Source organism: Eschscholzia californica, unplaced genomic scaffold (assembly GCF_041429995.1).
Source record: "Eschscholzia californica isolate CP2 unplaced genomic scaffold, dmEscCali1.0.p SCAF_3, whole genome shotgun sequence".
Taxonomy (NCBI): Eukaryota; Viridiplantae; Streptophyta; class Magnoliopsida; order Ranunculales; family Papaveraceae; genus Eschscholzia; species Eschscholzia californica.
In genome coordinates this window covers 15,496,100-15,513,309 of record NW_028238420.1, presented here as the reverse complement: position 1 = coordinate 15,513,309, position 17,210 = coordinate 15,496,100, and the positions used below count along the sequence as shown (strand labels likewise).

Sequence of the window (17,210 nt, the reverse complement as noted above, 5' to 3'; positions counted from 1 at the left end):
TTTTTCAGATACAAGTTCAGTTGTAATCTTTAAATATTCAATAGAAAATAATTTCAATGTTCGATAAAAATATTTCTCATTCTCTAAGAATGCGTAAATAAATTTGTATTGAAAGATGTAACCCTTTTGGCGATAGTTAACCAACTCATAGAGTAGAACTGTGACTTGATTCACCTTCCATGTCATTTGGCAAGAGAGGCTTAAGGCGTCGAGTTGATTTCCGCAAACCTCCCTTATTGTTCCAAGACCCCACAGCAGAGCCTTAACTAGGGTACTTGACCTAGTTTGTTTTTTAGTGACAACATGACTTAAGGTGCTTAAGAAACTCCTGTCGACCTCCCAGTTCTGGGCTTTGGTGACCGAGCTCTTTCGGATTCGCCTCCCTGGTGACTTGGGTATGGGCTTACCCATTTCATTTCTTGGTCATTGTGTTTAGTTTTTGGCTAGATCAAAACTGACCATTATTTAGCTCGGCATAAAGGTCATCTTTTTGGAGAAATCTTTCACTTAGTTTGTGAAAAAGAAATACTTGATGGTTGTAATTGGCAGATGAGCAAGGTGAATCATGAATGTGAATTTTGTAATAACCTCCTTCAATCTTGTTTCATTAAGTTAAAGTTCTTTAAACTACAAGTTAACTATTAAATTATTGTAAACGATACGGTCAATCTGGAGTGCGACTTGACCGATACCTGATAGGGGAGTGCGGTTAGTCGGACAGAGGTTGATAGTAGTCAACGAAATTGTTCATTTTAATCAAACCAAAAGAGTATTCCAGTGCCTGGAGGAGGAAAATAGGGCTTGCAGGTAGATCGACGGGACTGATTCCCACCCTTACGGAGACGTCACCATATAACAATAGAGATAAAATTACACATGATAGAAAGATACAGAACATCCGAAACAAATTTACGTTGTTACTTACTTATGTAGATACATACATATATACACGGATACGTGCACACATGCGTATACATATATGTGTGTAACATATACACATGTGAATACATAACTACAAAGACACATATATATGCATGAGAACATACAGACAGGTAGACAGATAACACATGACATAAATTAGAATACCGTGGCTACCAAGCATAAAATACCTTAGTTAAGTAATACCTAATAATAAATCTTAAGTAGTGTTTCCATCTATCTTCATGCAATCAAGGTATGATTTTCCATCAAGCTCTCGAGTAAACAAGTCTTGAAGGTATTGCTTAACTCCAACTGTTTTGAACAATGCAGGGGTGCTTGGAGTAATTAGGCTCCCGATAGGACTTATTTCTCCTTCTAGGTTGGGGTTGAGGAATGTAGCAATTGATAGTCTTTCTTTTGTTGAGTTCACTATTGCCCGATGATGGACACTACGGTAAATTCCATTGGTCAAAATCTGCATACACAAAAAAGAAAAATTGATAGAGAAGCTTAGTGTCAATTCCAAACCATGATTAGATATGTTAATTGTTAAATATATACCACAAAATACTTGTTTTCTCTAAAATCTATAGTTCGTGGTAAGACTTGTTTTATTTCATATTACAGCGATATTTTGGGTAGAGAGGTGTGGATCTCTGTGCACCCTCAGGTGCACCCTCAGTATTGATTGAATAATTCTATTTTCTTCCTATCTTAAATCTAATAATACGAAAGGATCGAACCCTTGACCTTTTGGATCTTCATGTTTTAATTCAATGTAAAACGACCTTTTTACTCTACAAGAAGTTATTCCAAAAAGTGTTTCTTTTATCCATACCTCAAGCATATCTCCAATGTTGACAATGAATGCATTTGACAGAGGTTTAATAGGAACCCATTTTCCATCTTTAATAACTTGTAGTCCTTCAACTTCGTTAAGTTGAAGGAGAATAGTCAAAGCAACTGAATCAGAGTGTGGTTTGAGGCCAATGACCAGGTCAGGCTGTGGACAAGGTGGATAATAATTCATTCTCATACTCTGCAACCCATCTTCAAATAACTCTTCTATCACCTTTGTTTCAATTTGTAAAGCTTTTGCCATTACTTTTATTAGAGTCATACCTAGACTTTTCAATTCCAATGAATAGCTTTCTAATGTGTCCCTGCCAAATGGTAGAGAAACTTCTTTAGAAAAATTGTTTTCAACAATAAATATAGTCCTCGACTAAACTGAAGAAAATCGCCTTGGCCTTATTAACCCACAATTTAAATCAAACCGTCTATGATTGGACTATATAGTTAGGAATACAATTTTTTTCCTTTTCGGACTAACATTGTGAGAGAGATGGGGGATAAGGAATAAGTGTACCTAAAAGGAAGAGGGAGCTTTGGAAATAAATGAGGTTTCCTTCCATGGATAGGAAGAGTAGTCAAGAAAAATATGTCTGCCCAATCAAGCTTCTGCTCTTCAGATACCACAAAAGCCTGCCCAAATCCTTCAACTTCCTCTTCAGTCTGCCAATATTTCTTTTTTTCTATCATTGGAAGCCTGAAAAAATCTTGAGTCTCTAATTGTACTTTCTCGACCAGTGAAGAACTAACTCCATGGTTTATCAACTGCACAACAATTTTGTAATTTTACATTAAAATGTATTTATTAGTAGAGTGGATTTACCGGCCGTGAATTCAGAATTTATATCGAGGGGGCTAAAACCTAAAACAAAGTCAGGTATGGTTATCGTAATAGACTTATAGCCTACTCTAGTATAGATCTGCCCTCTGGATTTACCGTCGAATATTGCATACTTTGGGATTCCATTACTTTTCCCACATGGAATATATACCACCTCCATTTAATCGAACCACTTATTAAATTATTCCGTGAGAGTAAAACGTGTTATATAAAGTAGAAACATATATGCATTATTAGAAAACCAAAATTAAAAAATTTTAAACACACAACTCGATAGATATATAAAAAGTTTGAGAAAGGTCAGATAAATATATAAAACAATAACGGACCCTGTCATATTCGGGTGATTATAGTGTGTTTATTAGAATATTTAAAAGACAAAAATGATGTATAACTTAAATATATGGGGGAATCATATCATGAAGAGATGCTTGTAAAATCTGGACCGACTGCATCAGCCGTCGGGCCACGGTCGGTCCAAATTTTTTTTCAATACATCAGGGTCGAAAAGCTGTCAACAAAAAAAAAAAAGGGTCGAAAAAAGAAACCCTAAAACATTAGAAATAAAATAAAAAACATAAAAAGAAAAGATTAGTGGAGCAAAAGGAGCTTTGATGAAGAAAGAATGAGATTAATAATTGAATAAATAAATAAATCTCTATTCTTCATAGTCATCTGTGAAGAAGGAGGAGAGATAGAAAAGTTAACTCTTTTTTGTACCAGGTAGTATTTTAGGAGAAAGAAGTTAGCACATCCAACTGATCAATCAGTTTTTTTTTAATCTGTAAACATCGTATTAATTATAGATCAAAGTTTACAGAATATAAAAGTAGTATGGTATAATTACCTGGAAGAACCCCCATTCTTTGCAAGCAGAATCCAACCTATCCAGTTCCAAGTCTCCAACTGATCCTGGAGTTAGCAAAGTTTGTAAATCTATGATAGGAACAGAGAGTTGAGGCAAAGAAACATCACTACTAGTGATAGGAGTGTTTTGATCTGGTTGTAAATATCGAGGTGGGATCTCTGCTATGGGTTGTTTCACCATTTCTTGAACGCTTGGTACTAACAAAGACTTTCCCAACTTTATTTCTTTTTGTGTTATCTCCATTGATTTTGCAGAAGAAACCTTAAGAAGATGAAACTTCCTTTCTTGAGCTTCTTTTCTCTTAAATGAGCTATGACTTGTGATTTGATTTGAAGAAGAAGCTTGATACCAACTTAGCTTTTACTATCTTTATAGACTTTTAGATTATAGTGACTCTAACTAATGTCATAATAAAAAAATAAAAAAAAACTATTAATTAGGTTTTGCTATCATTTACATTGAAAGTCTGGCCTGCCTCAAGTAAGACAAATGAAATCAGTATACTTACGTGTCAACAACTGATTGTTCAGTTTAGTGTATGTACTTCTAACCTCTAAATGTCCCAGGTTGGATTCCAAAGAGATGAAATTCAGGTTTATTAAACTTGAATTATTAAAGATTTAATGGTATAAATCATGTAGTTAGATAGACTTTAAGCCATTAGTTTAGTTAGACTTTAGACCCCATTCGTTCAAGATTTAAATTTGATGGTTATCGTATTTATCACATCTTACCAGGCCCGTGCAAAGTCCAGTGCGGGCAGGGCGCCCGCACTGGCCCCCAATCGATGGGGCCTACAAAATAGTTTTGTTACCAATCCATTTCGTTTCTTAGGCAGATATGCACGGATAAGTTAGAAAGAGAAACAGGGGCAGGGATAAAGTAGAGAGAGAAAATGGAATAGCTGAGATAAACTTGACTAACCGACGGGCCCACAAAGTTTACATCTTTTAATACACGTTGAAAGTGTTTTAAAATATTATTCTAATCTCTTCCTCCCAATTTGATAAGGATTCTACTTGCCAATTTGTATTTGTATACACCAAAGGACCAAACTTTTCTCTCAACAAAAAAAAAAATACCAAACTGTTTATTTTTACATTAGTATCTTTTTCTCTTTTTTATTTTAGTTAAAGTTTTATTTTGATATTTTCTTTTCACAAATACTTAAATTTTCTTTTGAGAGATTTGCTAGCTGAAAAAAAGATCATGTTAAAGACCTATCAATCAAGAAAGGTCTTAAAGATAAAGGGGAGATTTGCTGTTTGGACCCCCTTTCATATAATTCACTTGCTGTTTGGACTCCCTTTTTCCAGAGTTGCATTTCGGACTCCCTTTTGACGGAATCAAAAGGGAATATTCCGTCTTTGAAGTTATACTTTAAATAATTTCCAGATTACCCTTGTATAATTAATATTGCACTTAGGACCCCCTAGTTTATTTAACTCGGCAAGCCGATGTCTGCCACGTGTACAGAGATCAAGGGTCCATTTTGATTTAAGTCGGACCCGTTGGGCCAACCCTTACACGGGTTAGTGTGCTAGTCCCATCTCTATTTGGGACATTTCAATCACCATCGTGAAGGTTCTTCACCATTTTCACCAGGTTCTTCACGAGTTAGTGATGGCTAAAGAATGTAGATCAGTGAAGAATCATAAGGTAATCTTCCGTCTGATGCAATCTCTCTCTCTGAATTTCGTTTTTCTATCTGCCCTATGAAATCAATGAAGAATCTCTCTCTCTCTCTCCCTCTCTCTCTCTCTCTCTCTCTATATATATATATATAAACGCATATTTATCTCAAACCGAGTTGAGATTTCTGTTAATTGGTGAAAAATTTCTCTCTCTAACTAAATGTTTTGATTTCTCTTAGAATAATGAAGTCTCTGGGGTTTATGAATTGATTTTGATCATAGTAAGAGAAATTAGGGTTTTTTTACCTATTAATTTTTATAATTACTGTGAAAAACGGCTCTGGTACAACCTCACCATCACAACTTCGGGTGAGCTCCTCTAATGTGTTTGTGACTTGTCATCGAATTAATTTTTGGGAAATTGAGTTTGGTTGGTGTAAAAGCTAAAACTATGTTCACTTGATTGCTTTGATAGGTCGAAAACAGAAAGGGTTATATACACCACAAGGAATAGCCATTGTGTATTGGAATAGCCATTGTGTATTGAAGTTATTTCTGTGTCGGAAGGTTGAAAACAGATTGCTAAAACTATGTTCACTTGATTGCTTCGATAGGTCGAAAACAGATTGGCTGCCTTGTGTTCCCACTCTGTGTGTTCGAAGGCATAGCTATTGGAGTTGCAGAAACAAAAGATGATGCTTGGAAGGCGTTATGGACAAACAGATTTTGCTGCAAACCATTTGCTCTCCACAGGGATTGCTTATGGGGTTTTCATTTATGTATCAATAAACCATTTACTCTCCAAGGAATAAATGCACCACAAGGAATAGCTTCATTCAACACACAACATCACGAGTTCTTAGCTGTGACTTTGGGTATTGGAGCTATTTATGTAGTAATGATCACATGAAGAACGGCGATCCTTGTCTGGTTTTTTATCTTCATTTTCTTCAATGTAAACTAAACTATCAATAGAAATTCAATTTTTTTTTTTCATATTGTATACTAGTGACTTGGTAATTACAATTAAGAAGTGCTTATCTTTGAATATTTAAGTACTTAATGAAGTCTTAATCGTCTTTTTTGAGAATATTTGAGTACTTATCTTTGAATATTTGTGGACTCCTAAATGAGTATTTTTGGCTTGAAGTCTAGAGAAAGTAAGAAAGACTTGAAGTTGAAGATAGACATGATTTTGGAGAGTTATATAGGTTATATATCCTTAAACTAAAATATCTATAAGAAAACTATAAGAAAGTCGTTTTTGGATTATATAATAACAAATCAATGTATGTACAGAACTGAATGCTTCAAATCAAATGAGCATAACTACTCAAACTAAACAAGACCCAGTGCATTACTAGCAGCAATATACATCCCAACTAGGTTGCCACCTATACCACTACTCAGACTAAACAAGTAAACATATTCCTTCTCAACTTCTCAGCGTGATTCAGCAGTGGTTTATGTAAATGGTATAACAACATCATTGAGGAATGCTTTGCCCATCGAAGTGTGTCAAACTGATAATGGTTTGTTTCGCAAAACTTCAGAAAGGTCTCTCGGGTGTCGAAAATTTTGCTCTTGATAGTGCCATCTTCATCCTCGTTGTCCAAATGCATACTTTCCGACTTCAAATTCACTACAATGTAGTTATCCTTCTTCTTGACTAAAGATTTCACAAGCTGTATAAAAAAAAATATAGTCGAACAAGTAGATTAGTCGGTTGTATATAACAGAAGAATCAAATAATCATAAGAAATCTTTATATATGAATAAAAAAAATGAACACTGATTTGAGGTACGAAGACGAATCATACAAGTTGGTAAATTAGTTGTTGTTACTTCATCTCTACCATGAGGTACGAAGACGAGATCATACAAGTTGGTGACACCATCAAAGCCCCTCACTTTAACCACACTTTCAGTTTCAAACTCCATCACTTTAAAATCTCTCAATTGGAACTTGAAAAGAGTTTGAAAAAGTGGAAAGTACTGTAAATACATTGCTTGAGGAGTCAAACATAAAGAATAGTTTAGAAGAGTAGACTAGTAAAGATGATGAAGATGTTATGAGTAATGTGTAAAAGTGATTGAAATTGTACATAGTGAGATTACATAGATGAAAATTGCAGGAGTGAAAGAGTAATAATGGTTTGAGTACTTGACCCGAAATTCGAATATAGTGAAGGTGAAGCATCTTTTGCTTGTATAGTTCACAGATTTTTCTAATAAAACTCAGCTCAATATAATTCTATTTTCATATCTATTTAGTTTTCGCTGTTCGTCTATTCGTTATTGACATACTCATTTGCCCAGGGACGGACCTACAGCCAGGCCAAGGGAGGCCATGCCCCCTGAACTGGCTGCAAGTTCCATTAGAGTCGGAACAAGTGAGATAAACCTAAGGCTTCTTAGGAACAAGTCAGGCGCATATACCACACTCACATTTTATTCTCCAAAGAATCGGATCTTAAGAAAAGTACACACGATTTCTTTTTCTTGTATAGGGTTGTAAGAAGCTACACAGAAGTCCTCTCTGACTGTGAGATGTATACTTCGTCCGACTGTCCGAGCCTTGTTCAATGTGCTTCAGTGCCATTCAGTTTTCACAAATAAAGGTTGGATGGTCACTCTCTCTGCTTCTAGTGCATTTATGAATATATAATCTTCTTTGTTTGATCATACTCGATCAGGTGCTTTGATATATACTTCTTGATATAAGAGGTTGGTATACGGAGCTAAAGCAGAAGCAGCATGGCCTATTGGCTTTAACAAATTCACCTCAGAGGCATTGAGGGGTAATACTGGTTCCTACCAAAGTCGATTTAGAAAGAAAAAGGGCAGAAGCCAATGAGGCTCTCATGGTAGAAGAAATCTTTGAGAAAACAAAGGCAAAGTTCCAAAAGTATTCCCAATTTTCAGAAACCCTAGATATTTGAAATCCACAATTGTAAGAAATTCATAATATGTAGAAAAGTGAAAGCGAAAAAATAACTTACATCTTCTTCGAACAAGTTATACTCATCTCCCAATCGATTTCTGTAAAAAAAACTCACAATTTGGACTCCAATAGAATTCTGCAAGAGAAAAACTAACAATTTAAAAAAGAAGAATTAGAAGAATAAGAGTTTAGTGGAGAAGATGAATGTCGATTGAGAGATAAGAAAAACTCACGATTCATTTCCTCCCAGTCGATTATGTCTGTAAGGTATAGAGAGAGAGAGAGTGGAAGAAGACGATGTTTGGATTTTTTTTTTTTTTTTGTTAAGGTGTTCAGATAAATTAATAAACCAATGTATTATTACAGTACATAACATAAAGAAAGAAAGGGATTCTGCTCCAAGTTTCCGATTTATCCTTTTTCCTCGCACGTTTCGCTAGTTTATCAGCTGGCCTATTCATTTCCCTGTTGATGTAATTAAATTTAACTCTATTGAACTGTTTTTTCCATTCGCGAATTTCCTTTAGATGAACTCGAGATTGCCACTGTATGTCATTCTTAGGATTCTTAAGATGGGTAATAAGATTAATGTTGTCGCTCTCAATGATAATGTCTTTGTAATCATGTTCAGCTGCCCATTTGAGACCATTAAGTATAGCAACGGCTTCCCCTTCCTCACTATTCCTGCATCTGGATATGGCTGTTTGAGCTGCAATGAACTTAGCTTCCGCATCATGCACAATTAAACTCACACCTGTCTTTTCATTTATCTTGGTAAAAGAGGCATCTACATTAATTTTCATCCAAGTTTTTTCCGGTGGGGTCCAATTTATTTGTATGGGTTTGCATTTTTTGGTATTTGGGGTCATATTCTTGGGAAATTTAATGATCATGTTAATGATATGGGAGAGGTCAAAAATCTCGTATTGGAAACAATGGTCACATCTAGTTTTCCAGATAACCCATAAAATAGTGGAAAGTAGATTTTGATAAGATTCATCTTTAAATGTAGGGGTATGTTCCCAAGAGAATATCCAGTCTCTTACATTCACAATATTCTCTGAAATAATATTGAAATAAAACCAAATATTCTTAGATAGAGGACAATGTAAAAGCGCATGATCTAATGTTTCAACTGCATTACAATTGGGACATATAAGGTTGTTGTTAATGTACTTGCCTATTCTCTCCCGAACTGGGAGTGCGTTGGTACAGATTTTCCATATAAAGATCTGGACTCTGGGCACATTATTGAGGTTCCATATGAATTTCCAATTCGGAGTAGCATTCATGGGGGAATTCATAATAGTACAAAGATAGTTATACATAGATTTTACTGTAAATTTTCCTGATTTTGTCAGTTTCCATATCATCTGATCTTCACCTTCCGTGCATATAGGGATGGATTTTATTAGATTTATTGTGTTTTGATCGAATATGCTACTAAGAATGTTTTGGATTTGGATTTTCTCTTTTGATCGATAGGTTTTGCTGCTAGGGTCAGTTCGCGGGTCGACTAGTCAGGTTTAGTTAACTTTAGGGTTAAAAAATAGGTTGGGTTAGGTTAGGTTGAGGGTAAAATCGTATTTTCATCCGCTTAGGGTAAAATAGTATTTTCATCTCAAAATTTTTGTTGTGCTGTTATATTTAACTAGTTTTTTGAAAAAGGGAGTCCAAATTGCAACTCTGGAAAAAGGGAGTCCAAACAGCAAGTCAATTTTATGAAAGGGGGTCCAAACAGCAAATCTCCCAAGATAAAGCAAATAGTCGTTTTTCATCGAAATTTTACATAAGACAATCATCAAACGGAGAGAAAAACTATAGAGTTTGGCTATACACGGGGCCCCAACTAAAATTTGGCACTGGACCCCCAGATTCTCAGGCACGGCCCTGCATTTTACTGATGTATCAACGCCTTTGTAATGACTATCGTAGACAATTTTCAAAAAAAAAAATAATTTGATTTATAAGCAAAAGAATTTATGACTTCACATATATTCCTAATTAATTTCAACTACACATTACCCTTAGCATGAAAAAATGTACCTTTCACAGTGATGACCCACATTTTATAAATGTAAAGCTAGATATATTCATTTTGGTTACTACTTTCGAAAAGATATATTCATTTCGGTTACTACTTTTGACAAACAGGATTGTGATATATCTCTTCCAAGTTGGTAGTTGATATTAAGCAAATAGACAATCCATGCACCGCAAGGTTTCCTCTTTGTTTTGTTGTAAACAAACGCTTTAGCTGGGTTCGTTTTTCTTGTTTTAAGGAGCCTATACTCATTCAGACAAGGAGCTAAATGTGTCATTGGATTTTTCTCGTCTAGTTCTTGAATTTAAACCAAGCTTTATTATGCTTATGTCAAAGAGCAATTACCTAGCTATTGTGATTCAGTATGTAAATTATTAATGACATTATTAAGAGGCTTTTAGGGGTTGAGAATGTGAGAGCATCTCCAATGGGACACTCTAACAAATACTTTATAAATCCTAATTGTTAAGTGTCAATAGAGATTCTCTCCTAAATGCCAATATAGAAACACTCTAATTTTTGTTGGTCTCCAATGGAGATCCCTAAAGTCTCTATACTTAGTACACATGTCCCTCTTCAATCCAATTGTTAGTACTAAAAGTTTGCGGAAGCTATCGAACCTATCCTAGAAATTGATCGGATTATAAAAATTAATCGAAAAGTTAAGTCATATGCAAACAAAATTAACGAGGTTCGGCTTAAAAGCCTACGTCCTCGGGCGAACAAGAAAATTTATTGAAGGATAGATGAAAACGACTCACACAACCCGCAAGTTCGTCCTAAGATGATACCGTATAGAAATTAACCTTCTATTCGAGATCATCACGACCGAGAAATTAAACACCACTCAAAACAATGAATAAAATTTCTCTCACTTGCTCTCACTCTATGTTGAATAGTTGTTGTGTTGTGTTGATGTGTCTTTACCAATACTCAAACCCCCTATATATAGCATTGAAAACTTACTCCAATGTTGAGTTTTGAGCAGTTTCTAAATTTTGAGCAGTTTTCAAATTTTGAGTAGTTTCCAATTTTGAGTCCAATTTGAAAATCCAATTTGGAATTGGATTCTCACCAAACCGACTTCCAATTGGAGTCTCACCACCGACTCTCACAATTCTCCACCTCGTACACAATTTGATATACTTTAAATTTTGGACGAACACCAGCTCTACTCCTTGTAAGATATATCTGCTTCTTGTACGTAACTTCATCCGGCTGCACCATATGATCATGGCTGCCTACGTACCCTTTTATAGGATCAAACCTACCGTAGTTCTACCAACCCTTCACATAAAGATTACCTTGTCACCATTACGCCCTTTCGGGCAACTTAACACGAGCCGGTTTGTAGCAATTTCAGGAATGCTGAAACTTGCTACACGTCACCACTTTAGTCAACATGTCCGCGGGATTCTCATCTGTCTGAATCTTCATGAGAGAAACATCACCTTCCTCTATGACATCTCGTACAAAGTGATACCTGACATCGATATGCTTAGTACGAGCATGATGAACCTGATTCTTCGCCAAGTGGATCGCACTTTGACTATCACACCATACATCTACGTACTCCTGCTTAATCCCTAGATCATCCAGAAGACCCCATAACCACAATGCTTCTTTCACACCCTCGGCCATAGCCATATACTCGGCCTCCATAGTAGATAACGCAACTGTAGATTGTAACATCCATCGCCAACTAACTGGAGCACCATGTACACTATATACATAACCAGTAGTAGATCGTCTTCTATCTAGATCGCCAGCATAATCCGAGTCAACATAACCACTTACCTGACATGTGTCTCCACCAAAGCACAAACCCGTATCAACAGTACCCTTCAAGTACCTCAAGACCCACTTCACAGCTTCCCAATGTGTCTTCCCCAGGTTTGTCATAAACCTACTAACCACATTGTCCGCCTGTGAAATATCCGGACGAGTACACATCATAGCGTACATTAAACTGCCAACTACACTAGCATACGGTACACGATCCATATGATCCTTCTCCACCGTAGTTGTGGGAGATTGTCTTCCCGAGAGCCTGAAGTGTGGTGCCAAAGGTGTTGACACCGCCATCGCATTCTGCATCCCAAACCGAGAAACTACTAGTTCGATGTAACCTTTCTGACTCAAGTACAGTTTCTTACTTGACAGCTCTCTCTTAATCTCCATTCCCAGTATCTTCTTTACAATGCCCATGTCTTTCATCTCAAACTCTTGACTGAGTTGAGATTTCAACTTATCTATCTCCACCATGCTTCGAGAAGCAATAAGCATGTCGTCCACATACAAAAGGAGATAAATAAAGTCACCTTCGCGAAGCTTCTTAATGTATACACAACAATCATAGTCACTTCTGCGAAAACCATACTTTAGCATGAAAAAATCAAATAGTTTGTACCATTGGCGAGGAGATTGTTTCAATCCGTAAAGAGACTTCCTCAAACGACATACTTGATTTTCTTCGCCCTCAACCTTGTATCCCTCAGGTTGAGCCATATAAATTTCTTCTTCCAAATCACCGTGCAAAAAGGCGGTTTTAACATCGAGTTGTTCCAGCTCAAGATCACTGTGAGCAACAATACTCAATAGCACCCAAATAGAAGTATGTTTCACGACTGGGGAGAAAATCTCATTGTAGTCGACCCCTTCTTTCTGTGCATAACCCTTGGCCACTAGTCTTGCCTTATCCCTTGTACCCTTGATCTCGGGAGAATCCTCTTTCTTCTTGTACACCCATTTACAACCAATAACAGACTTACCTTCGGGCAATGGGACAACCTCCCATGTCTTGTTCTTGTGAAGAGACTTCATCTCTTCTTGCATAGCAATCAATCAACTCTCTTTTTCCTCTGCGGTAATAGCTTGTTTGAAGGTGACCGGCTCGTTGTCTTCCACCGAGAGTGCATACTCAACCACATTTGTCTGCCCGTAATGCCTAAGAGGTTGGTCTGACCCTAACCTCTGTACCGGCTTATATAATCGTTTCGGCCTAGTGTGTACTGAAACATCCTGTTGTTGTTGTTGTAAAACTTGTGTACCTTCTCCTTGCACCTCATCATGATTGTGTTCATCAATTTCCTCATCTTGAGTACTATCTTGATGCTCCACCTGATCATGATTCTTAGAAACCCGTTGGTCTTCGGCTTCTACTTCCACTACTTGAGCTTTCGTAGACCCAACATCACCACAACTAGGCACCGTAGCTTTTGCCATAGCTACAGTAGATGACTCATCAAACACCACATCTCTGCTGATTATAAACTTCTTGTCTTCCATACATCATAACCGATAACCCTTGACTCCTGTAGCATATCCTAAGAAAATTGCCTTCTTTGCTTTATAATCAAGTTTATTACCTTTGACATGGTAATAGGTCGTACAACCGAAAACCCTAAGTCTCCCGTAATCTGCATGTTCACCTGACCACACCTCCTAAGGTATGCGGCCATCTAAAGAGATGAGGAGACCTGTTCACAAGATAGCAAGCTGTAGCAACAGATTTTGCCTACCATTCTACGCCTAATCCCGAATTGGAGCGTATACATCTAGCCTTCTCAAGTAGTGTACGGTTCAATCTCTCTGCGACTCCATTCTGCTGAGGTGTGTTTACTACTGTCCAGTGCCTCAAAATGTCTTCCAGATTACAAAACTCCTTGAATGCCCCATCCGTGTACTCGGTCTCATTATCCGATCTTAACGTCTTCAGCTTTCGACCAGTTTTGTTCTCAACCATTGCTTTCCACACCACGAACGTGTTGAATACCTCATTCTTATGCTTCAGAAAATAAAGCCAGACAAATCTCGAATGTTATCAACGAATGTAACAAAATACCTGGAACCACCCTTGGAAGCTAACTTTGCCGGTCCCCGACATTGGTATGTACGTAGTCTAATACCTCTTTGCTCTTGTGCTTGCTCTTAGAGAACGTCACCTTGTGTGCCTTCCCGAAGACACAATGCTCACAAACTCCATGCAAGGCTTCTTCATGTCCTTCAACAAGCATTTTCCACACATCAAAGATAGACCCTTTTCTGACATATGCCCAAGGCGTATATGCCAAAGCTTCGTACAAGTCGTTGGATCTCTTCCACTGATTCCTACTGCTACATCTCTCGTAATTGTTGTCCCCAAAAGTTTGTATAAATTACCGTAACGAGTACCTCTCATCACCACCAAAGAACCCTTAATGACTTTTATGGAGCCATTCTCTATAATTATCTTACAACAGTTCCGCTCTAACACAACGAGGGAAATTAGATTTTTCGCAAATCGGGTATGTGTCTTACGTCCGTCAATTTTCTTACCACTCCATCGTGCATCTTGATACGTATTGTTCCGAGTCCCACAGTTTTACATATATTATCATTACCCATTATAACTGTACCACCATCTATACTCCAATATGTAATAAACCACTTCCTATTTGGACACATGTGGTGTGACGCCCATGAATCAAGCATCCACTTATCGGAGATCTCCTCAGACACTTCTGTCACCGAGAAACATTCGTCAGGGTCTTCTGACACATATCTCGCCTCTTGCATGCTTAGACTATCACCAACAAGCATCAAAGTTTGAACAAGGTTCTCATAGGATTTAGGCAATGAAAGTAACAATATGAGGGCTTGGTCCTTATCCTCAACCTTAACATCAATATCCTTCAAATCTGAGATAATCCTGTCAAGCCTGTTCACATATTCCTGAATAGAAGAACCCACTTCCATTCTACACGTGAATAATTTGGATTTTAAGTAGACCCGATTCGTTAAAGTTTTTGACATGAAATTGCTTTCTCGCTTTAACCACACACTCGCTGCTGTTGTTTCTCCGTCTACTAGGAACGCCACGTCCCTCTCAAGACACAACATAATGGTTGCCCGTGCTTCGAGATTTAACTCTTCCCAATCCTCATCTGACATATCTCCGGGTTTCTTTACCGTCGACGTCTTGTGTAATTTCTGCGAGATTAGTAGATTCTTCATCTGCATTCGCCAATAAGAAAAATCGTTTTTCCCATTGAACTTCTCTATCTCATATTTCCCTGATTTGACCGTGCCACTTCTCGATCCCATCTTCTCTTCGTTCAATCTCAACAAGGCTCTGATACCAATTGTTAGTACTAAAAGTTTGCGAAAGCTATCCAACCTATCCTAGAAATTGATCCGATTATGAAAATTAATCGAAAAGCTAAGCCAAAAACTAAATATGCAAACAGAATTAACGAGGTTCGGCTTAAAAGCCTACGTCCTCGGGCGAACAAGAAAACTTTATTGAAGGATAGATGAAGACGACTCACACAACCCGCAAGTTCGTCCCAAGATGATACCGTATAGAAATTAACCTTCTATACTAGATCTTCGACGACCGAGAAATTAAATACTGCTCAAAACAATGAATATATTTTCTCTCTCACTCTATGTTGAATAGTTGTTGTGTTATGTTGATGTGTCTTTACCAATACTCAAACCCCCTATATATAGCATTGAAAACTTACTCCAATGTTGAGTTTTAAGCAGTTTCCAAATTTTGACCAGTTTCCAAATTTAGAGTAGTTTTCAATTTTGGGTCCACTTTGAAAATCCAATTTGGAATTGGATTCTCACCAAACCGATTCCAATTGGAGTCTCACCACTGACTCTCACACCAATAGATAAAAAGTTGTTGAAAAGCAAAGTTTTCTATTGGTTGGAATTTAAAGTAACGTTTAGAGAGTCTCAAGTAGACACTCTCATTTTAAAGTTTCTCTCTCTAGATATTCTATAATAAATGTGTCCACCTCATATTGGAGAGTCTAACAAAGTGTTCCATTGGAGAAGGGTTTTTAACAAAAACTCCAAAAAGCCTTATGTGCCACTCTAAGTGTTAGAGATTGAGTGCCCTATTGGAGATGCTCTGAGTTATACTGAGTGTTTGTACTTTCAGAGCGAAAACTAAGTTTGTTTAGAAATGGTGTGTTTACCTTTTTTAGGCTAAGAGCATCTCTAATGCAACACTCAAACTCTAAATCTTAGAGTGCCACATAGGATTTTTTTGAGTTTTTCTTTAAAATCCATCTCCAATGCAAAACTCAACATGAATCTCTAAAGTGATGTGTCAAGATTTATTTTAGAGATCCTTAAGAGGACACTCAAAATTTAGAATGTCCTCTTGAGATTCTCTAAGTGCCACATAAGCAAATCAATTAATTTTAAACTAAAATATAGGTTTGTAGAGTTTCTCTTGAGTGTTGCATTGGAGAAGGTTTTACAATAGAGTGTCTCTACATGGCCAAATAGGAAAGAGGTCATTTAGAGATCCATTTTTCACACTTGACACGTAGAATTTTTAGGTTTTTCTTGAGTCTTGCATTAGAGATGCTCTAAGGGTACGACAGAGCTAATGGTCTTAAAACACTTACGGTGTAAAAAAGTCCATGAGGGGATTTATGTCTACTGCTTTGTTCATTAATTTCAGCTATGCTTGTTATCTCCATCTAATAATCATGTAAGTGCAACATTACTTTTCTATTTGGTGGAGAAAATAGTTGATGTTAGAGGATCTTGTAAATTAAAGGACTAAACATGCTTAGAACAAGCTACAACGAACTAAAAGGAATTATTATATTTTCTAAACCGGGCATGGACTAACGATAGCGAACTAACCAGTAACACCGTTGACAAGAGTGGTGGACTCGTTGCCCTCTTTTGCAGTTACCGTTATAACTCTGTTAACTAGTCATCACCTTCTCTCCTCCATCTCATCACCTCTCTCTACCACCTCATTTTATCGCCACATCATCGTCTTTCCTGGCAAAGGTCGCCGGCCGGCCACCTTCAAACATTTAAAAAAAAAATTGTTCTTTTCTCCTCTCTCTCTCTAAAAAAAACCCCCCTCTTTCTCTCTAAACAGATCTAGAGAGAGGTCTGCGTACAGACCATCGAAGGTCTGTTCGCAGACCTTTAAGGTCTGTGAACAGACCTCATCTTTGTCTCTCTAGATCTGTTTAGAGAGAAAGAGAGAGAGGAGAGAAGAAAAAAAAATGTTTAATGTTTGAAGGTTGCCGGCCGGCGACCTTTACCAGGAAGACGATGAGGTGGCAGAGAGAGGTGATGAG

At 37.1% G+C, this 17,210-nt stretch overlaps 2 protein-coding genes and 2 long non-coding RNA genes across 4 annotated transcripts; 1 reads left to right on the top strand and 3 right to left on the bottom strand.

Moving 5' to 3' along the window:
- Window positions 1–897: 897 nt before the first annotated feature.
- On the bottom strand, window positions 898–3,942 carry LOC147548665 (protein SRG1-like). The gene is made up of 4 exons (XM_086670810.1): window positions 3,462–3,942; window positions 2,291–2,538; window positions 1,760–2,084; window positions 898–1,396 (listed from the first exon to the last, which is right to left on the bottom strand). The coding sequence occupies exons 1-4, from the start codon at window positions 3,723–3,725 to the stop codon at window positions 1,139–1,141; spliced, it is 1,095 nt and encodes a 364-aa protein (XP_086526936.1). The 5' UTR covers window positions 3,726–3,942; the 3' UTR covers window positions 898–1,138.
- A 1,109-nt stretch (window positions 3,943–5,051) lies between these two features.
- LOC147548664 (uncharacterized) lies at window positions 5,052–6,206 on the top strand. The gene is made up of 2 exons (XR_015238187.1): window positions 5,052–5,141; window positions 5,731–6,206. It is a non-coding gene; the product is annotated as an uncharacterized LOC147548664 (long non-coding RNA).
- Window positions 6,207–6,383: 177 nt separating this feature from the next.
- On the bottom strand, window positions 6,384–8,356 carry LOC147548663 (uncharacterized). The gene is made up of 3 exons (XR_015238433.1): window positions 8,294–8,356; window positions 8,119–8,196; window positions 6,384–6,801 (listed from the first exon to the last, which is right to left on the bottom strand). It is a non-coding gene; the product is annotated as an uncharacterized LOC147548663 (long non-coding RNA).
- Window positions 8,357–8,401: 45 nt separating this feature from the next.
- Window positions 8,402–8,863, bottom strand: LOC147548662 (uncharacterized). The gene has a single exon (XM_086668096.1). The coding sequence runs from the start codon at window positions 8,861–8,863 to the stop codon at window positions 8,402–8,404; it is 462 nt and encodes a 153-aa protein (XP_086524222.1).
- Between the last annotated feature and the right edge of the window lie 8,347 nt (window positions 8,864–17,210).